The 21,340-nt window shown below is 39.4% G+C and overlaps 1 protein-coding gene across 1 annotated transcript; it reads right to left on the bottom strand.

Annotated features, from left to right (window-relative positions):
- Positions 1-2,111: 2,111 nt before the first annotated feature.
- On the bottom strand, positions 2,112-19,925 carry rnf150a (ring finger protein 150a). Its single transcript, XM_082536833.1, has 7 exons — positions 19,143-19,925; positions 11,416-11,666; positions 10,151-10,222; positions 9,944-10,026; positions 9,746-9,842; positions 9,426-9,636; positions 2,112-5,648 (listed from the first exon to the last, which is right to left on the bottom strand). Exons 1-7 carry the CDS (start codon positions 19,594-19,596, stop codon positions 5,515-5,517), a joined length of 1,302 nt encoding a protein of 433 aa, XP_082392959.1. The 5' UTR covers positions 19,597-19,925; the 3' UTR covers positions 2,112-5,514.
- Positions 19,926-21,340: the final 1,415 nt, after the last annotated feature.

The raw sequence follows: 21,340 nt of genomic DNA on the forward strand, positions 1-21,340 counted from the left end.
TTACGGCGACGAGCTGGAGTCAGGTCAAGACCCCGATGAGGACGACGGGCATGCAGTTGAGCGTCCCTGAGACGGTTTCTGACAGTTTGTGCAGAAATTGTTTGGTTGTGCAAACCAATTGTTCCAGCAGCTGTCTGGGTGGCTGGTCTCAGACGATCTTGGAGGTGAACCTGCTGGATGTGGAGGTCCTGGGCTGGTGTGGTTACACGAGGTCTGCGGTTGTGAGGCCGGTTGGATGTGCTGCCATATTCTCTGAAACGCCTGTGGAGACGGCTTATGGTTGAGATATGAACATTCAATGCACGGGCGACAGATCTGGTTGACATTCCTGCTGTCAGCATGCCAATTGCACGCTCCCTCATTGCTTGTGGCATCTGTGGCATTTTGCTGTGAGACAAAACTGCACATTCCAGGGTGGCCTTTTGTTGTGGGCAGTCTGAGGTACACCTGTGCACTACTCATGATGTCAGATCAGCATCCTGATGTGGCACACCTGTGAGGTGGGATGGATTATCTCAATATAGCAGATGTGCCCACTACCACACATTTGGACTGATTTGTGACCACTGTTTGGGAGGGATGGTTATATTGTGTATCTGGAATGAATTTTAGGTCTCTACGTCCATCCCATGGGGAATGGGAGCAGTAACAAAGGTGTTGCGTTTATATTTTTGTTCAGTGTATATGTATGTATGTATATATATATATATATATATATATATATATATCACTATGTGCTGTCATTGTTTTGTGTGTATCATTTTTTTATTGTACATAAAACAGACAGGTTTGTAAAAGTTAGAAGAAAAAAAAACCCGATTCAAAGTTATCATAACAGACAGTCAAAGACATTCCTACACATGCATCATGTATAGAACAAGAAAGGAACAGAGACACTCGTAATCACACTTACATTGTTTTTAGGTTACAAAATAGAACTGGTCTCATATCTGCTGGGTATATAGTTTACAATATATTGATACCATCCATTTCACATCCACAGAGTAAAGATTTAAAAAAAAAATACAATGATATACTGTAAGCAACAACTGACTCATCTCCCATTTTCATTACTGTAGCCCTCTGTCTTTAAAGCTGTACCTTAAAAGAAGGCTTCAGTCTTCACCATTCACTGGAGTGTTAAAGTGCAATATAGCAATATAGAAATGTTAACACAATCAGAAAGAGCCACACAGATCAAAAAGAAATAGCACACCCTGGTTAAGCTACCAGTAATAAAACAATGCTGGATAAGGCTTTATTTTACAAGTCCAATATTTCTTGAGGATTTCTCTTTTTTGAAGAGGAAGGAAAAATGATTTGCAAACAATTATTGGGAAAATAGAGTATTGATGATACGTGATGATTCATTTCAGGTAAGTTCAGAGATAATCGCACTACAAGCAAGCATAAACTAAACTACATATTATTTATATTACATGCATCATTAATGAAACTATTTTTATGTAAAATATGTAAGTTTGTTGTTCAATGTAGTTTGATTTTGATTTTCAAAATGTGGCAGGTGGTGAAAAAAAGAAAATGTCTCTTTAAGGCAGGATAACTGGGTGGGGCGATCGTGGCTCAAGAGTTGGGAGTTCGCCTTGTAATCAGAAGGTTGACGGTTCGAGCCCCGGCTCCGACAGTCTTGATCGTTGTGTCCTTGGGCAAGACACTTCACCCGTTGCCTACTGGTGGTGGTCAGAGGGCCCAGTGGCGCCAGTGTCCGGCAGCCTCGCCTCTGTCAGTGCGCCCCAGGGTGGCTGTGGCTACAATGTAGCTTGCCATCACCAGTGTGTGTGGATGACTGGATGTATAAAGCGCTTTGGGGTCCTTAGGGACTAGTAAAGCGCTATACAAATACAGGCCATTTAACTAGTTTCTATTGACACTAACCACTTTCACATAAAGTTTAAGAAGAGCTTTATATTTTCCCCCAAAATTGTTGCAATTACATTTTTTCTTTCCAGAAAACATGTTGGAAATGATTTAAATAAGTAATAAAGGTAGTGCGTTAAACAATGTTGAAGTTACAGTTACTGTTAGGGACACTGGTGTTGTTTTCTTCATCAGGACACAAACTCTTATTAGATGAAATAAGCTGACATGTCTTCGGTGTTTGAGTTCATTTATTCCCCAGAGAAAGTTGTTAGTAAAATGTTGTAAACAGACAAAACTGAGAGACCTTCATCACGCAGTTTAAGTTGCTCTGTAACAAAAAGGCCTTAAACTGTGGAAAACCTTATTTTTATTTTTTATTTTTGAACTTGGCAACACAACCAAAGCCCAGCCATGTAGCACTGTAAATAAATGCACTTTGCTTTACTTTGTCATTGTACCAACTAAGCAAACAATTAGATGGAAGCCTTAGAGACATGATGATAGAAAAGAAAATCCAAGAGTTTAAAATATCAGAGGGTAAAACAAACAACTTTTGGGTATGCCTTTGTATTGTGCTGTTCGATTTTTAGCCTGAGCTCATGTAGCATGAGGGGATTAACGATCCCAGTAGGGTGAGATTTCAGCTGCTATGTCTCTAGTGAAAATCAGGATCTTTGTTAACCTTCATGTCCTCAACACAAAAGAAATGCAGTCTGTCAGATGATTTAAAACTCTGATTTCATTTTATTATATAAGTGCTTATAAAAATGGAAATTTGTGAAATCTTCCAGTTAAACGAGGAAACTTAAAAACTGTCAAGCTTACACCTGTAGGTATTATATCAAAATGAAAAACTGCAGACACAACCTGAATATTTTAACTTTTACTAGAGTGTAGTGATCATAGCTATCAAATAAAGAATTACAATATAAGCCTCCTAACACCAGTTATTTCTGAAACTTAGATATTTGCACATACAGATATTGACTGACCAAAGCAAGAATGAGTTTGACCATATGCCTTAAATAATAGAGTCAGCTGCAGGAGCTCTTGGAAATGACTAAAGAGAGAACCAGCAGTTAGAGCCCGATGGCTCCAATGACTATATCGGTGGGTTTGTGCTTCTTCAGTGTGCATGGCTGCAGGAATGTAAGAGGAAATGGACCCAAATGAGCTTTAAATTCGGCTAACATTTACGAGACCTTCTTTAAAAAGCAATTAATCTAAAAAAAAAAAAAAAAAACTAGATGAAAAAACAACAACAACAAAACAATAAATGTAATTGCATTAACAGTCAGCTTCCACTCTGGAGCACATGCTGAGTTAGCTACATTCTTTTCTCAAAAACAGTCTTTTTAGAGTAGTGTTGAATTTGGGATAAGGAAAACAAGTATATTGATAAAATGCTGAAAATAATTATTTCATAATCATAATAATAATTTCATAATTTTGACCACTTGGTGGCAGCAGAATCAAGTAAACAGAACACAATAAACTTCAGTCTTGGTCTTCATCTGATCCCGATAGAATAATTTTTTGTGTCATTTTTTTGGCTCTGGGCAGGTAGTCTAGACTGAGGAGAGATTTTCTGAAAACAAATGATCCTCTGAGAGCAGTGAGAGCAAATCAACTGTAAGACAATGAGCTCAAACCATAGTCTGCATATAAATGATGGACATGACTGCTATGATGTAACCCGCTGGTTTGAGTCCTGTTTTGGAGCCTCAAGCTGGAAGTAAGAAATGGAGGTAAAGGAAACGGAAAGGAGCTGACCGGCAACCCAACGATGCTGCACAATCTCAAGGGATCATTTTCTCATAGACTTTTAAGCATTCAGAATTTCCCTCGCCCCCTGCTGGCCATTAGAAAGAATGCAGGTTTAAGGCACTGTCTTCACTTACACAAATGGGGAGGTTTGTCCATTTTTTATATACAGACTGTGGCTGAAACTCATTGTAAAATTTCAAAACACTGAAGAGTTTAGGGTCTTCACTATAACAGCACATTTGTTAATAATATAAAAGAATCTGTTATAGTTGCTATATTTTTGTACGTTTTCATGGGCTAAAGCACTGAAGCTATGTTTTACCATAAGTTGTCACATGCCTTCTCAATGAAAATATTTAGTTATATTAAATTCAGAACCATTTTTGTACATGTGCTTCCAAACTGTAGTAAGTTAGCTGTCTTATTTTTAACATTTCCAAATGCTGTTAATTTCTTTCCACTTTTTTGCAGATCCATGCTAAAAACCCTGTGGGTACGGTACATCGATGCTGTTTGGCAAAACTAGCCAGTTTAGTGTAAACTCACTCCAAGACTGTAAATGTTTCCATGCTGGTAACTGTTCATGCCAGGACAAAGAAAAAAAAATGCTTGGGGCAGAGAATTCCTTGAATGAACCCGAGCCCTGCCTCCTTTATTATCTAACACAGTCTTTTCAACTGACATAATTTATTGCCCTGATGTTATTTATTAGGGTGGTAATCACGAAAAGATTTAGTGTAGTTCCAGCCTGTCAGCCAAGGCAATTAACTTTAATGACAAATAACAATGGCTAATATGCAAAAGACAAGCTTGGCACAAAGACTTGTTGACGTATTTATATTGGCTGGTTTGTGTAGGCTTGTATAGGGAAGTGTGCACAGTGGGAGAAATTGGTAGTGACAACTGCTATAGCTACAGCTACAGCTGTGTTTAGCAGCAGTGAGAACATGATCCCTTACTTCACATGTTGTGAAGTTTCAGCAGGCAGCAGTTTCAGCAGGGCAGAGAGTGACATCACTTCAAACTGCTTAGGACAAGCTATGATTGTCAGATGTGAGGACAGAAACATCTAGCTTGTGTTTGCTCATTTGTCTCTCCATGACAGGAATATTTAGTCGGTAAAGTCAAAGTTTTAAAAACTGAGAACCACAAAATAGTAACAAAAACAATTACACTGAGAAATTCTGAAATTACAGCTTGTGTGCCTTCATATTCCAAATTCTTAATGTCATGCGACGACAACAGAGCTAACATTCAAGTCTGAAGCTGAAGAACTGCTGGTGGAAAGTCACACCAACTGTTGGAGAATCAGAAGAAAACCACTCAGGTGCTCTCCTAATGCGCCATGCAGGTGCACGCCATATCAGTACAACTTCTGGATTTGTTGGCAGTGATCTTGTACCAGGAAGTCAAAGAATCCACTCCTATTTTTCTATTGATTAAAGCTGGAAAATGGTGTGCAGAAGGCCTTGCTTTTTCTTCGGCAGCAGGTTTGGTTTGTCTCACTCGGGACAAACAACTGTGAAGGGCTCATACACCTCCAGAGTTACTGTATGTGTAGTTAGGATGGTTTCAGGATGTGAAAAGACTGAATGTACAAACTGTTGGTCACCACATGGTGAGGGGTGTGACTAGCCATCCTGGCATCAGGAAATGAGCGAGCTAAATATCCATAGATGCAGGGATTAATCCGTTTTTTTAGTCAAGTGAAGAAAGAACCAGGTATTTTGTGCTGCTATCACTTGTATTGCTCATTTACATTCATCTTCAGCCAGGTCACTTCATCACTGGATAATCTTGGGGAGCACCCTGATCACCCAGTCCTGCTTTTTTCCTCCTTGTCCTATGAGTTTTGTGCTATTTGTCTCAGCTCTGATTGGCTCTGGACTTGGTGGCATCACATTCCTGCTCAGTGGATAGGTCTAATTCCGACATGCCTACCTCAATGCCCACGATGATTGAAGTGTCTGAATCACTGCTGAGTGGAGGCTGGTGCTCACCTAAAGGGCAAGAGAGCAAGTTGATACATTAACTGACACATCACAGGCAGCTGTGTCTTTAATACTTTTGGCTAATGTCATCGCCACTAAAAAATGTGGTAACTGATTTTTCAACCTTTTTTTTTAGAGCCAGCAGAAACATGTTGTGAACACACTAACAAGGCACCTTTGAATGAATATAGAAAAGTTGCAATTCATGAGAAACATTACCATTTAGAGTGGCGCTTTGGGCATCTGTTACATGTAAGGCTTACTTTTACTCACACTTTTCCAAAGGAGAGTAAAATCTGTGGCTCTTAAGCTGCAGCTAGTTCATTAATTGTGTCAGCTGTTTAGAAGCCAGCGGGAAATGCAAGTTTTAGATTACTCCTTCATTTTTGTCACACTGTTGTCACATTGCTCTGTCTTGGCATCAGACTGCCATCTGTTCAGTAACAACTTTATTCTGCAACTTGACAAGAACCCAAGGGGCTATACGCCGGGCTATAGTCCACCAAATTCTGGTTTAGGTCCGGGGCTTTGCTGGAGGCAGAGTGGGAGGAGGTTAGGTGTGTGCATGAGGACATACACAAATATCCCATAATGCTGTTCCAAATTAAATACAAGGGCAAAATGCATAGTGTGAAGGCTGCGGTTAGTTCACGCCTGACGCATCTCTAATTCTGGAGAAAGATTGGCCAGGTTTTAATAACCTGTTGGGGCAGTGTGTGAGGATGTGTTCATGACCTTTATCAACGTCCGATGGTGACTGTGGGGAAGAGTTACAACCCCATGGCAGAGTATGTGGTAGTTAACACAGAACCTTCTTCCAGCCCAAAGTTACTCGCCAGGTGGCAAGGACCCTTTGTGGTAACTCAGAGGGTGGGGGTCCTACGTGAAGTGGTATGGTCAGACAGGGGAGGAACCACACAGATATATCACCTCAACCTCAACCTCAATGCATGGAAAGAAGCTGAAACCGCTTCTCTGGTGAGTCTGGCTACGGAAAGAGATGAATTGGGCCCGGAGGTGCAAAATTCCACCATTTCTGATGGCCATCTCACACAGGCCCAGAGAGCATTTTGAATTTTGAAACGCACCATGGCATGACAGTGCATTCACAGCCCTACAGGTTACCTGAGCATAAGAGACAAATTGTTTAGAAAGAATTGGCTGAAATGCTGAAAATAGAAGTGATAGAAGACTCACACAGCGCCTGCTGTAGCCCCATAGTTCTTGTGTTGAAGAAAGATGGCTCTATACGGTTCTGTGTTGACTACCACAAGGCAAGGTGTCTTAGTCGGATGCCTACCCAATGCCCCGCGCTGATAAGGTCCCTGGACTGGAGAGGCACTGCTCACTTTTTCACAATGCTGGATTTAACCAAGTGCTACTGAGAGATTCCCTTGTCTGCAGAGTCCAAGGGAAAAATGGCCTTCTTCAGTCCGTACGGTTTGTACTGACAAGAGAAGGTGATAGGGGCATGTGATGGGGTGTGATATGTGGCTCAGCTGCATACCTTGGCTCTAACAAGTCTTCTGCATAGCTTGGCTGTAACAAGTGGTTATTGGAGTTTCTTTTGCCTTCCTACCAACTCAAAGGAGTATGGACATTCTCCCATGATGTTTTCACCCAGAGAAGTACCACTCACTAGATATTTCAGTTTACAACTATTTAGCTCACTGGTTTAGCACCCAGACGGTCTTCTGCTACTGCTGTAGTCTATGTGCTCTTCTGCACACCTCACTTGTAATGAGTTACTGTTTGCTTTCTGTCAGCAAGGCATTGAGAACTGGCACGCACTGGATATTTTCTCTTTTCAGGCCCATCCTCTGTAAACCCTGGACATTTTTGTGTGGGAAAATCATCAGCAGGTCATCAGTTACTGAAATATTAGCCCATCTCATGCCAACAACTATATAATGATTCCACATTCAAAGTCACTTAAATCCCCTTTCTCCCCCATTCTGATGCTTAGTACAGTAGGCTGTTTTGACCATGTCTATGCATAAGTGCACTAATAACTATAATATACTAATAATTAACTGCATTAATGAACAGTTGGTGTAACCCATAGATGTGTGTGATGTTACCAAAGAGGACTGAGCAACCTTCCTACCACCAACCTTGAAAAAACTGCATGCAAGTGTGCAGAAAACAACTGGTGCTGTCATACAGACAAATGATGCTCTCAAATGTTTTTTTTCCCTTCTCTCCTGCTGAACTGTGGAGAGGGTTTCGAAGCAGAAAACGAAGCTGGAATTTTAAAAGAATAGAATAGCCCTTCATTGTCATTGTACATGTATAATGAAATTGTGGACATGTACAGAGTGTTCCAAAGTATGCTTCAGTGCTTATGTGATGGTTGAATGGCATCCATGTCAGATACACAAATGTGAAAAAGCAGATTACTTTTGCTCAAGCTCTTGTTTCATGTTAAACAGAAACAGGTTTGTTCAACAACTAACAATGTTTTCAGTCTTCATATATGCACGTGAGCAATGCATTAAGACAGAAGTCCAGAAATCAGGGTCTTTTTACCTGCACTAAATGGCTGACTGGAAAGAGTGATAGCTACATTACTAGTCCTGCTAATTACTCAGGGTAAAGAGCAACATGACTGGCACTTCATCACTGCCAAGCCGCTACAGCAGAAATCCTGGCAGATCAGCTTGTTTATCCCGTGCTGACTCCCTGTCAGTGCCATCATCTGTTTGCGCACTGGTGCACGAGCTGCAACATACGATTTATTCGGTCCGATTTACATTCTCATCGCACTCGACTACGATCTGTGCCTCTGGCAAACTGATATACTACCTCTCAATTAACTTGTTATGTGCAAGTAAACTTAAATCAGCAGGTTTACGATACTATGCTTTGCAAGTAGGAAAAATTGTGAAACACTATTGGATTTATTATCATATAAAGAAAGAGTAACAAAGCGCATTCTTTGGTTTTTTTTGTCAATTTAACAACTGCTTAAAAAAACATGCTGCTACAAAAAAACACTTAAACTCCCCACTCCCTGTTTTGGTAAAATGTAAAATAGTTTGGCTTCAGAGATCATGTTCGGAGAAACACATAAGAGCTTCTGCATGAACTCACACCCATAAACACACGCTGCAAAGTGCTAATAGCTTGCAGCTATTAGGCAACACCACAGCCCTTAGGTGATTATATAAGTTACAGAAATGCAATGAACGAAGATTTTAGGTAGGTTAGTTAGTGACTTTCTTGAGTTTTTCCTCTTGTTTTTATCTTAGACAGGAGGACTGACCTCATGTATATTTAATTTGAAAACAATCAAACATGGATGCATTAAACGTCACAAAGGGCAGGCTGTTGGAAAACAGATTTTCTTAATTGTGTTAAAGTGTGAATTAGCACTGGATTTCCCCAACTCCTCAGCGTAATATATGTGCCTGGAGGAAGTACTCAGATATCAGTACTTTCGTATATTACATACACAAAAAAACCCTAAGCCTCTCTAAGATGCTCTTTTTATACTCAATTGTGTAACTGACCTGTTGCCAAATAACCTAATTAATTTTTCCTACAGCCGTTTCTTTTTATCACCACTTACTTTCCCAGCACTTTGTTGCCTCCATCCCAACTTTTTTCACGTGTTGCTGCCATCAAATTCAAAATGAGCTAATATTTTTCTTAAAATATGAGTTTATGGAAATCTTTGCATTGTTTTTATTTACATTTTACACAGAATCCCAACTTTTTCAGAATCAGGTTTGTACTGTCCACCACTATCACAGGCTGCTATAAGTAAAAAATGTCTGTACGTACTGCTGGCAAAGATACGGCTCTCCCCCGCCTGAAGCGCTGACTCTGTCTCAGGATGGAGTGCCGGCAGGTCTATTCCTCTTTCTGCTGGATCCAACACTACCGAGCTCTCGTTAACTGTGATTTCGCTCGCTCCACTAATGGGGTTGGTAGGCGGACCTCCGACAGACATCTCGTAGTCTGGAGGAACCTCATCCGAGCAGTCCGCGCTAAACTGGAACATATCAGAGGCATCCTAATGTCTTTATCACTGCCAAAGCTTTATGTAAGGTTTGATTAGTTACATTATCACTTTATCTGTGTGATAAAGCAAAACAACCCACTGGGATTCCCAGGGCTTTGAGGATGTTCATTTTGCACATGGGACACGTTCGGTGGTCTTGGAGCCACGGGTCTACACAGTGCTTATGGAAGAAATGTCTGACCAAACAAGACAGCAGTGCAAAAAACATATATTACAGTGCATGTGATTTTTTCCCCACAGAAAAAATATATATATGTAAGGTATAAATAAAAGTTACCTGCATGGTAATATCCTTACAACATCATTAGGCTTATAACCTTCAATACAAACTGCACAGTTGTCAAAGTCCGACTCTGTTTCCTTAAACAAGACAGAAAATAAGAGGCCAATAAATTCTTTAAAAATTATCAAATTCATGTCATGTAATTCAAACATAAATAAGAAGACTTTTGTGGCCGTATGTGTACTTTTAGACTTGAGTTACCTTGTCTCCTCTTTTGATAGTGCGTAGCTGAAGTTTACTCATGGCTTTTTTGGCAGCATCTCCCAAACGCCTCTGTATGAAAAAGACAGAGATACAAAAAAAATTACTTTATTAACAACATTTAAATTTAAATATGTATGTATGTATGTATGTATGTATGTATGTATGTATGTATATATATATATATATATATATATATATATAGATATATATATATATGAATGAACAATTCAGGAATTTAAATTGTCTTTTAAAACAAAGTAGCCTTGGTTAATAGTGTATATTGGCTTGCAATGACAAAAAGCTGATAAAGTTTCATCTTTCTTGATGAAATCAACTAAGATCAACCGTGCTGTTCCTCGTACTATGTGATGCTATCTCGTCAACATGGAACAAAATCACAGCACCTTGTTAAAGGAAGAGTTTGGACCCGCTTTTGAAGGCAACACGGTGTCCAAACCTGTACGAGCAAGGTGTACCCAATAAAGCGGCAGGTGACCATGTGAAAAACACTTGTTGTTACTTGACTTGATTGGTTGTCTGCGTTTGTATAACAATAAAACAGATTCAGAAAATGTTTCAACTAATTATGTTACTGCAAAGAGGCTAGACTAAAGATCTCAAAAGCAACCAGAAGATCTCACCAAGTAAACATCAGACTGAATTTGAAACGTTTTCAAAAGTCTCAGCAATAAAAACGACAGATGTGTGAATAAAGGAGTCATTAGTTAAAGTGTAGATATAGATACACGACACATAGATAAACTCATCCATCTGTTAATGACCCCATTTCCACAATCTGGATTAAAACAAAAACTCGATTCATGGAGTTGTATTATAATAACAGACAGTCGTGCTTGAACTGCTCCACGTCTGTCTCACATTATGAATTGAAAGCAGATTTGTTCATTATTGCAGCTGTACCCTATTTACAACATTAATCAGTATAATTCAAATTGAAAACACAAACAATAGTTGTCACAGCCACGGCCCCTATCATAACAGCCGTGGTGATGGATCGTCATTACAGACGTCACTACAATGTCAGAGCAGCCCATTCATAAAGAGATGGCAAAAAACCCAACAAGAAAGGTATTTGCACAGTTTGATGGTTCACTGGGCTGCCATGCTCGTGTTCAGCCAGGTGTCAGGCTAATTTTGGATCTTTCCTTACGTTCACACTGGAGCAGGGCCATATGGGAAAATCCACCACACGGCTGCAACACTATCCCCATCAGAAACACATCGGCTGCACACAGACATACCTGGTTGCGATCTCGTGCGTTAGCGTAGCGGAACCTCTGGATGTAGTAGAAGACAAGCCAGGCGAGGGAGATGATCATGAGGACGATGAAGGAGATGGACACAAACACCACGGACGTTCTGCTCACGTACTTCTGCAGGTTGCGGGTTCCTATAGTGATCTGCAACATGATCATGATGTGCTGCTCGAGCAAGGCCACGATTTCACGGCCTTTACGCTCCGGGATCATGATGGCCACAACATCGCCTGTGTCTACACAACACGCAACACAGGAAGTACAAATTGAGACATTCAGGAGATGAATCAGTGCTGCAAGTGAGGAAATAAAATAACTCTTTATCTTGTGCAAAATGTTTACTTTTAAAATATTGATTTATTATTTTCTAACACAAAAATACTTGCTCATAGGGGGTCAAATGACTGTTGGGGTTTTCTGTTTTCTTTGTACTATTGTAGGCTCTTTACCTTACGATATAAAGCAGCTTGAGGCGACTGTTGTTGGGAATTCGCTCTATATAAATACAACTGAACTGAAAATTTTTCTTTTGTTTTGTTTTGTTTTTGTTTTCTTTGTTCTTTTTTTTTTTTAAACAAACTTTAAGAAGTTTGAAATTATAGGATTTTATTATTTATCTGGTTGAAATCCATTTTAATATACTTGACTTTGTTTTGAGTACAATTATTTTTTTTTATTTGTATATATTTAAATACAGCGCTTGTGTAGCACTTATTTCATTGCTTAGTAAAATTAATTTAAATATCTAAACAATAAATCATCAAGCGAAAAGGTTTTTTGATCACAATTTTATTTTGTTTGCAAAAAAGTATACTTTTGTTATTATTTAAACTCTTATAACCTAATGCACATAACAAGGTCATAATAAAAAAAAAACGTGATATTTAGAATGATTTATTATATTTACGAAACATACTGACATATATGTAACTTTTTATATGTTGAAAATACACACTTTATACACACTTTTAAGAATCATAGTTTCTAGTTAAATCATTAAGGTGACCTCGGTGGATGGAAGCCAGATATAATGGATTGTTAACATGACCTCACTCTACACCCCTACAAAGCTTTTTTTAGAATTCATTCAAAGCTGTTCGAGCTATCATGAGAGTGATGACACACGCACGCAAACACCACCAAAATGTAACCTCCTTGGTGGAGGTAGTGATGGCTATTCACAGGGCAAACAACAAATATTTCCTTTTATACAAAAAAACTGGAGTTAGGCAAAACAGTATGCACCGATAAATCCAATAAAAAGGAAAAACAAAAGCAGATATTTGCATACAGCACTACTTTATATTTTACAGAGCAAATTGCCACACATCCAACCACAACCCGAGCATTTAAAAACGGTGCTTCAGAGCAGAGGAGGTGCTAAAACTCTGCCGACTCAGACTGGTGTGTGCTACAGTAAAGAGGAATCTTGAGCAGGCTGCTGGGAGCTTAGACAGGACAGATGAACTAAAGCCTCACTCTCGGTGTCGGAGGCTTCCTGCCAGCAACCATCTGTTGATTTGCTTGTTGTGCACAATGAAGGATTATGTAATACAGACGCTCTGAGCATCTCTCATTAAGGGAGAGACTTTAAATTGTACTTTGAGCTGCTTTTTTTCAACAGTTTTCTTCTGTCTTTAAACAACTTGCTATTCTTGTAAAACACTTACACGATTTTTATATACGAGAATGCAGTGATGCAGTGATTTGTGAAAAACTCCCAGGGAGAAAGGATATATTTACATTGTCTGATTTTTATGGGTTTTAGTATCAGATGACATTGTGCTTTGTATAAGCCTCTTAACGCAACTACAATTAGAGTAATTAGCGGGGTGGCTGCTCAGCAGTGGTCGAGCGGCTCCTCCTGTTCACATGATCCACGACCAAGATACTGAACAACAGAGTTTGAGTGTGTGCGTGTTAGTAAAAAGGCATAGATCAAAATTGCTGTATGAATGTGCGCATGATTGGGTGGATGAGCTTGTAGTGGGAAGAGGTTTAGGTAACCACCCTGAGTATAAAGGTCCTACATAAGTACCAGTCCATTTATAATTTTGAAGGCATGGAACATATTTATAAACTGGAAACTCATATGCCGTAACATTGCTACATCATTCATCATTCTTAAGTACTTGTACTGAGTTGTACAGGGAATTACATTACATTTTAAACTTGTTGTAATGAACCATTTATGATTTTAATTACTACTTTAAGTCACAATTTTCTCATCTGAATCATGTTACGTTGAATTTTGTGACATTGGGCCACTTTTGAACAGCCACTTAAAACAAACCTGCGCATGTGTTTGGATTGCAGGAGGAAGCCGGAGTACCCACAGATAACCCACACAGGCACAGGAAGCACATGCAAGACCCTGCCGCCCGGCCTTCTGAATGATCAATATTAAATACTACATAAAAAATATTTAGTTAATTCCAGACTTAAAAGCAATCTTTTATAGAGTCTGAAATGGGGACATTTGTATCTGTTCTGAAAATGCAGCATTAATCTGCCCTGTGTGATGAGGAAATGACACATCGGACAAAATGACTGTAGAACTCAGTTTCTAGGGACACGCTCCCCATGGTGGGTCACACCTTGTATCTGTCACTAGAGAGAGTGGCTTTATTCACACTGCCATCCCAACAAGCATCTCAAATACACAGAGTACTGTTTAAATATCACAAATGCTATGAATCCATCACAAAGATAGCATGAGAGTAATAATAATAATTCCCAGTCAACAGCTTCTATATTTTACACGACAAAGGATTAAAAAGCCACAGTTTTAGTGATTTATGTCAGGATCAGCAAAGTGAGTTTCAAGCCAAGAAGCTTATAAAAGCAAAAATACAGGAAAAGTTTTTTTTTTTTTAAATTTATCAGGATTTAAAGTGCATTGAAAGAACTGGGCATTATATTCATCATCCAACTGGCAGTGTTTTCAATATTAGCACAAACACAAACATTAGATAGCAGCTTTCTCATAATGAGCTTATTCGTGCTGGAGTTTCTAAAGCAAACAATACTTTAAAAAAATGAGAGAGAAAACAAAAGCTTTTATTTGGACTGAAAACAGATGGTAATATCCGGCTGCACACAAGGTTATGTTCAGACTGTAAAGGCCACTTGCTGTCACACTTCTTTATCTCAGTCTCTCCCTATGAGTCTTCTCACGCTCATAAAAGTTTCACATAGGATGAAGACAGTTTTAAAGTTTTTAAACAGGTGTTTGAACTAAGCTTTACTTCCCCAATAATGTAAGGTAATTCTCTCTACCTGATAACATACGTAATGCTTCCTGTTTTTACACCTATTTTTCAATCTGTAACCTTAGAGACACATGCTCCCGGCCTGCGGATTTATGGTTTTACTAAGCATGACCATATGGTAGAGGGGAAAAGTCACTGTGATATAACATTTGCCTTTGCAAACACAAGATAAAACTGCACCACGTCTTGTTAAACGGTAAACAACTTGAAACATAAAACTGCCCAAATCTGTAGACCTTTAAACAACCGTGTACGGGCAGTATAATCTTAATAGCTAACAGAAACGAGAAAAGGCATAACAGGGCAAGTAAGGTTTCCCTAAGCCTCGACACTTATCTCCTTCTTCTGCTCACAGTGACGCAGTGAGAGCAGATAAAAATAGCTGCTTCTAAAAACAGGAGGGCAATGTCGGAGACTGAGGCTGAACTAGTGAAAGATCTGTGTCTTTCAGACCCACTTGGCCAAAATGTGGAAGCAAAGAGTGGATTAATACTGAATGGGGTTAATTTAGTTGGCACCAGCCTGTCCGGGCTGTGTGGTTAATGTCTTTAAAAGGATCTAGGCCTCCTGTAGACATCGCTGAGGCACTGATTACTATAGATTTACATCTTTATTAACAGCAGTGGACTGAAGGAAAACTAGCTGTGACACAAAGCAGATGCTGTGGCTTTGACAGAAAACAGCAGTTCCATTAAACATATTTAAGCCACATTTTCAAACACACACAGAGACAAAAAGAGTAAAATGACAAAATTATGTCATTTTGATGTGACAGCATATGGTAGCCCTCTGTCATAGTAACGCAACACATTTGCCAGCTTGGGAGTGTTTCAGCAGCTAAGCTGCCAGAGCAGTGATGGCAAGATCTGACATGAGAGCACAGACTGTGAAGACTGAATCTGAATCAGCTATCAAAACTCACATTCTGCCTGTGGATGACGGCTACTGAGCAGGGTATTGTGTTTTGCAACCATAATATATGTGGTCCCACTCTCTTAATCCCACTAGATAACTGGAAAAAGACTAGTTTGAAGCTCAAACCTATGTAACTCTGCACATATGAACCTGTGAGATAATGAATGTTGGACATCTCGGAACGACTAGTTAGTTTTTTGTTTTTTTTTTCATATGTGCCATGATCTGAATGGTTGGAAACAACAGTAATAATTTTCCAGAAGTGAGAAATCCTCGTTTACATAATGAATAAGTTAATTTCTACATGGGTTATTCAGAAACCTAAATTATCTCTTTAAAGTTGAACAAAGCATTTAGACAAATCAGGCTTGAGAAGAAAGACTTAAACTGGATAATGCCATGCCGAGTTTCTGCCTCTAGCAGCTGTGGATTTTACAGCCCAGCTGTGTTGGCTCTGGTCTGCCCTTCTTTCTCTGGCAGCAGCTTCATTATCCACAGCCCTCTCCATTACCTTCCTTCCTCTCTACCAGCTTTATCGCTGTACCTCTCCTTGTTGCCTTTTCTTTTCTCTTAAAGATGCCTTAGTTTATATTTATGTCATGGTTGGAAGCAGGGCAAGAATTAAAAATAGATTGGTGCCTTTTATCTGATGCTCCAGGTAAACCAGGTCTGCACACTGGAGTCTTTGTGAGAAACAGAGGAGGAGCAGAGGAAGTTTAATGGTCATATACCATCAACACACAGGCTGACTGAAAAAAAGTAAAACCTTAAAACTTTGCTGTGGGAAAAAAAAGTCACATCTATGAAGCAGCAGTAGTCCAATGTTGGTATCCAATGAGTTCTGGGTCCACTGTTTGGTAGGAGACTGATGGTGGTGGTTGGAGTGAACCAAAGCAGTAAAAAAGAAGAAAAAAAAAGTACAGAAATAAAAAAGGAAAAACATTTTTTAAGGAGATGAAAGAGATCTGAGAGTTAATAACAGTCTTGTGGCACTAGCAGCAGTTTTGAAATTACATATTAATATAGATATAATATTAATTCACACAGCTTTATCTCTATGCTCCTCTAGTCCATCCAGACCAGGGTCCTACATCATACCTGGTACGACATAGTATGAGTCACACAACATGTGTGACAAAAGGAAACAAAACACTCACAGATAAATTTCCTGTCCTCTGCTGTTTTAAATGTTCATTATCAGTGATTTGTAGGTTCATTTACAAAACTTAAAAATAAAATGACATGAGTAAGTCACAGGATGAGACATACAAGTCTCATGAAACTTACACCAACATGGCCTACAAGTAGTTTTTATACATCTCCTTTCTGTGTGGACTGATCAGTGTTTGTGACTATGATTTGCATTTTTAGTTTGAACATCTGTTTCTGTACAGATCCTTTTGTCAAACAGCCTTCAGGCACCGTGTTGTCATCTGCAACAGCCAAAGATTTAAGAACTGCAATGTGAGAGGAATAGCAGGAATTTTCCCTTTGACTTACATTACTGATTTTTAGGGATTGTGGGTAAAACTAAAGATCTACGATTCTCTTTCAATGTGACTTTGAGGGGTAGATTAAAAAAAATAAACAAAAAACAAACACTACAATTGTTCTACAAAGCTGTTAGCATGTAAATTATTCTGCATGGGGTGCTATTTAAACAACCCTGTTTGTCCAATTACCATTAATCAACACAGCGCTTCTGGCAAAACAACGAGGAAAGACCTGACTCTAAGAACACAAAGTGTTGTTTTCATGAGATTTTTACATGGATTATGTCATCAAAATGTGATGGGTGTGTTATTTGATCATTTTGCATTTACTCGCTTTAGTCTTTAAGTGCTTGCTTTGCATGTACTGACTGCGTTACCAGTCAAAAGATTGGTTTGCTGTTCTTTAGTGTCACACTGAGGAGCGATTGTCAGACTATCCTTGTCTTACACTTTCTGAGAGTCTAGAGGCTCTTGTCTTATTTGATTAAATGCAAATACCTTACAAAGTGGGGACTCTCCATTCAATAACAAACTGGTTTGACTGGTTTCAACATTGAATAGCCATGGCTAACTTAAAACTCGGTTTATACACGTATAATAAAGAAAGTTGTACTCATCTTCTTCTTCTGTGACGGTAAAAACAAACCCAAACCAACATAGCTGGGATGCTGTGTAAAATGTAAATATAAATGATTTGAAAATCTAACAAAACCATGTTTCAACCAGAACAGAACTTAAAAATAATGTAACATTTTAAAACCTGTTATTTCATGAATAACTTGAAGACTTTTTGAATATACAGGACATAAGATCATCAAATTATTCTCAAACTCAAAATCAATGGATGCGTGTGATCTTTGGGTCCTCGGGCGGCAAGGCATCACAAACAGGCATGATTCTACTCTAGAAATCATTATGGGCTCAGAAACCCTTCCAGGAATCATCATTATTATCTGTGCACACCGTTCACTGTGCCATCTGCAAACACAAGTTAAACAACCTCTGTCATAGAAAGAAGCCATGCGTGAACATGATCCAGGAACACCGCCGTCTTCTGTGGACCAAAGATCATTAAAAATGAACTGAGGCCAAGTGAAAAAACTGTTCTGTGGTCAGATGAATTGAAATTTGAAATTATTCTAGGAAAACATGAATGCCCCATCCTCTGGACTAAAGAGAAGAGTGCTTCTTCAGAACAGCAGGTGAAGCCCACTCAAAGTCATCCTTTACACAGATGGGCTTATTTTTTCTTTTCCACAGTATTTCTTATTTATTTACAAAAAATGTGGGGAATAACTTTCAGCATATGTAAGGACATTAACCTTATTTAAAATACTGTTTTTATAGCTTTACTCCATCATCATCTGCACTGGAAGCTGATTATTGTGTTTTATTTCGTAGCTAGAATTTGTAGCATGCTTTGAGGTAACCAAACAAGATTTATCTGAGGAATAAAGTGTCAAACAACGAGAAGAAGCAGAAGTTCAAATGGACAATCTGTGACCATTGTTCTCAAGCTCTTTGTGGCATGCAGCACTTTGGAAGCTGGAAAAGTTTCCCCTACACTTCCCACCATGTTTTTAATCAGCAGTTGACAATAAAAAAAACAGCAGACTCTATGCCACACAGTTTGAAACCCACCCTCATTTATGTATGCTTCTGTGGAGTAATAAACAAGTATAGCTCAGGAATAAAACATACAGTATATATATTTATCCCAACCTAATACTATTCCACTAATAACACATCTGGCAAATATATGGCCATATCTGATCGAGGAGCTCCTCGGGTGTAACACACTGATAACACATTAGGCTTGATGTGATTGCAGTGAAGCAGAAGAGCTCGCAGGCTTCACTGCAGGGATGAAAGCCACTGATCTTGGATGGAGACTTAATAAGCTGAAGATTAGTTGCATGTGGGCTTTCAGGGCTCAGTAACACAGCCGGGACTATTTTGTAGTAGATTATCTGTTCTGCCTGAAGGAGTCTGGGACAGTGTTAGGGAAAAGAGTTGGCATGCTGTCTCTTACCTGAGTGGGACATTGTTATGGTGTCATTGGCGCTAGTGGAGCCCACGTTGTATATGACAACTGCAGAGGCGTTGTGGTTTGCGACATTACGGATTTTCTCCCGGTAAGTGCAATTCCCCGTAGCTACCAACGCCACCCAAGGGGTGTTTGGAGGGGCAGGAGGGAACCTGATGTTTGGGTCGCACCCCTGTCTGTCCTGCAGGAGGGCCGGCACCAGGACCAGACCTCTAGCTTCTTTCTTAGGGGAGTGCTCGCCATACCGACCGCACTCGGTTTTCTCCGTCCTCACCTGCGACGTGACGGGGTCCAGGTAGGTGATGTTAACGAAAGCTGTGTACCACTCCTCCTTCTCTGCAACCGTGAAGTCCAGGCACAGCAAGTGGACGAAGCAAAACGACACCAGCCACGTCGAGAGAGCCAGACTGCGGCAAGCTCGGATGAGGGACGGTGCCATTGTGCGGCGGCTGCTGCTCTTTTTTGGGAGGGAGGATGGATGGCGAGCTCCGTGTGTCCTCCTCCACCTCCTCCTCAACGCAGAGCTCGCATCAAACCCTCTTTTAGATGCTTCAGAAATGTATCAGACCCACATAACGACCAGGATGCCAGGCAGCAGCCCAAACAGGCCAAGTGTGAAAAGAGTTTGTCCACGGTACACCACCACCTGCAGGAGAAGGCGACTCTGTGTTGTTGTTCCCCGTCAGCTGTTTTCCTTCCTCGCCCAGGACTGGCTCGCTGCTCATCAGCACGTGCCCTGGGCGTGGACAAGATGCCGCTGACCGACCACGACGTCATGTGATGAATCTACAACTGTTAGAAATCACTGCAGGATATTATAGGGTCATCCTTCCATTGGAGAGCAATTTAGGCTTTAAAGATAGCAGCATAAATAAATAAAAACAATCGAGCTTCTAGGTTATATTTTCTTTTATATGTTTAAGAAAAACAACAAAAATAAAATCCATCAAAAAAATGTGTAGATTTTTGTAATGCTTTATTTGTGCTATGCTTGAGACAGCCCATTTACCAATGCTTGGGAACCTAATAAAAAAGTAGATCTTAAATATCTAATATTGCACTGTGGGCTCTTTTTCACAGCCTGTCTTTTGTCCATTTTCTCTCACCTCACACCCAAACAGATCCCCGAGCCTCGTTCTGCCTAAGGTTTCTTCCTGTTAAAAGGGAGTTTTCTCTTCCCACTGTCACCAAATGCTTGCTTGTTGGGGGTTCTCTGTATTATTGTAGGATCTTTTAACTTACAGTATGAAGTGCCTTGAGGGGAGTTATGTTATGTTAATTTAATTAATTATTGCCCAACTTTGTAATATTTATTTTCCAATCCTTGCTCAAACAGATAATCCAAACTATTACAAATGGAATAGATCAAATCTTTGTGAGCTAAGAAAAACACTTATGAATGTTTTATTTAAAATGACCTGGTAACAGGGTTAGAATTGGAGTAACACGTAATTAATTAGAGTAATTACAGTAATAAATTACATTTATTTGTGGATTATGATGTAAATTTGACAAAGAAAATCCCAGGACCAAATATTTTGTATGTTTGTGTTTCAAAACATGTTTGTATTATTTGTTTTACATGTATGGTAACATGGTTGCAAATCACTGCTAATATGTGTTAAAAGTGTTTTGTCTGAAAAAGGTGCAGTTGTTGAATGTAATGTACTGTGAAAGTCAAGGATAAATGTAGTTATATAAAGAAAGGAAGGAAACTTTGGTGGGGGGGTTTGTTTTGGTTTTTTTTTTTTTTTTGGTAATATGGGGCAGCCCCTGATGTATTCATTGGGGTTTGGCTGATAAAAGTGCTTAGGTATAGATAAAAGCAATGTATGAATGTGTGTGTGTGATTGGGAGAGTGAGACTTGCAGCAGAAAATGCTTTAATGCTCAAAATCTACCAGTCCATGATATGGGCAACAGGGATGCGTTGGTTAGAGTGACACACCAAATCTAGTCAGAAAAGACAGAAAGAAAATACAAAATATGTCAAAGACGACTAACTTTTGGTGTTAAAACATGATCCAATCATCTCACTTCTTCTTTGACATATTGTCTCATTGTTGTTCTAAGCTACATAGGTTTCAATAACAAGGTTGCACATTTGTTGTAGTGCATAATTACTATGTTGATATTAACTAAATTACTTCACAATTACAAAAAACGTGTCAGCAAAATCAAAAC

Source organism: Aulonocara stuartgranti (assembly GCF_965226115.1).
Source record: "Aulonocara stuartgranti genome assembly, chromosome: 6".
Classification (NCBI taxonomy): domain Eukaryota; kingdom Metazoa; phylum Chordata; class Actinopteri; order Cichliformes; family Cichlidae; genus Aulonocara; species Aulonocara stuartgranti.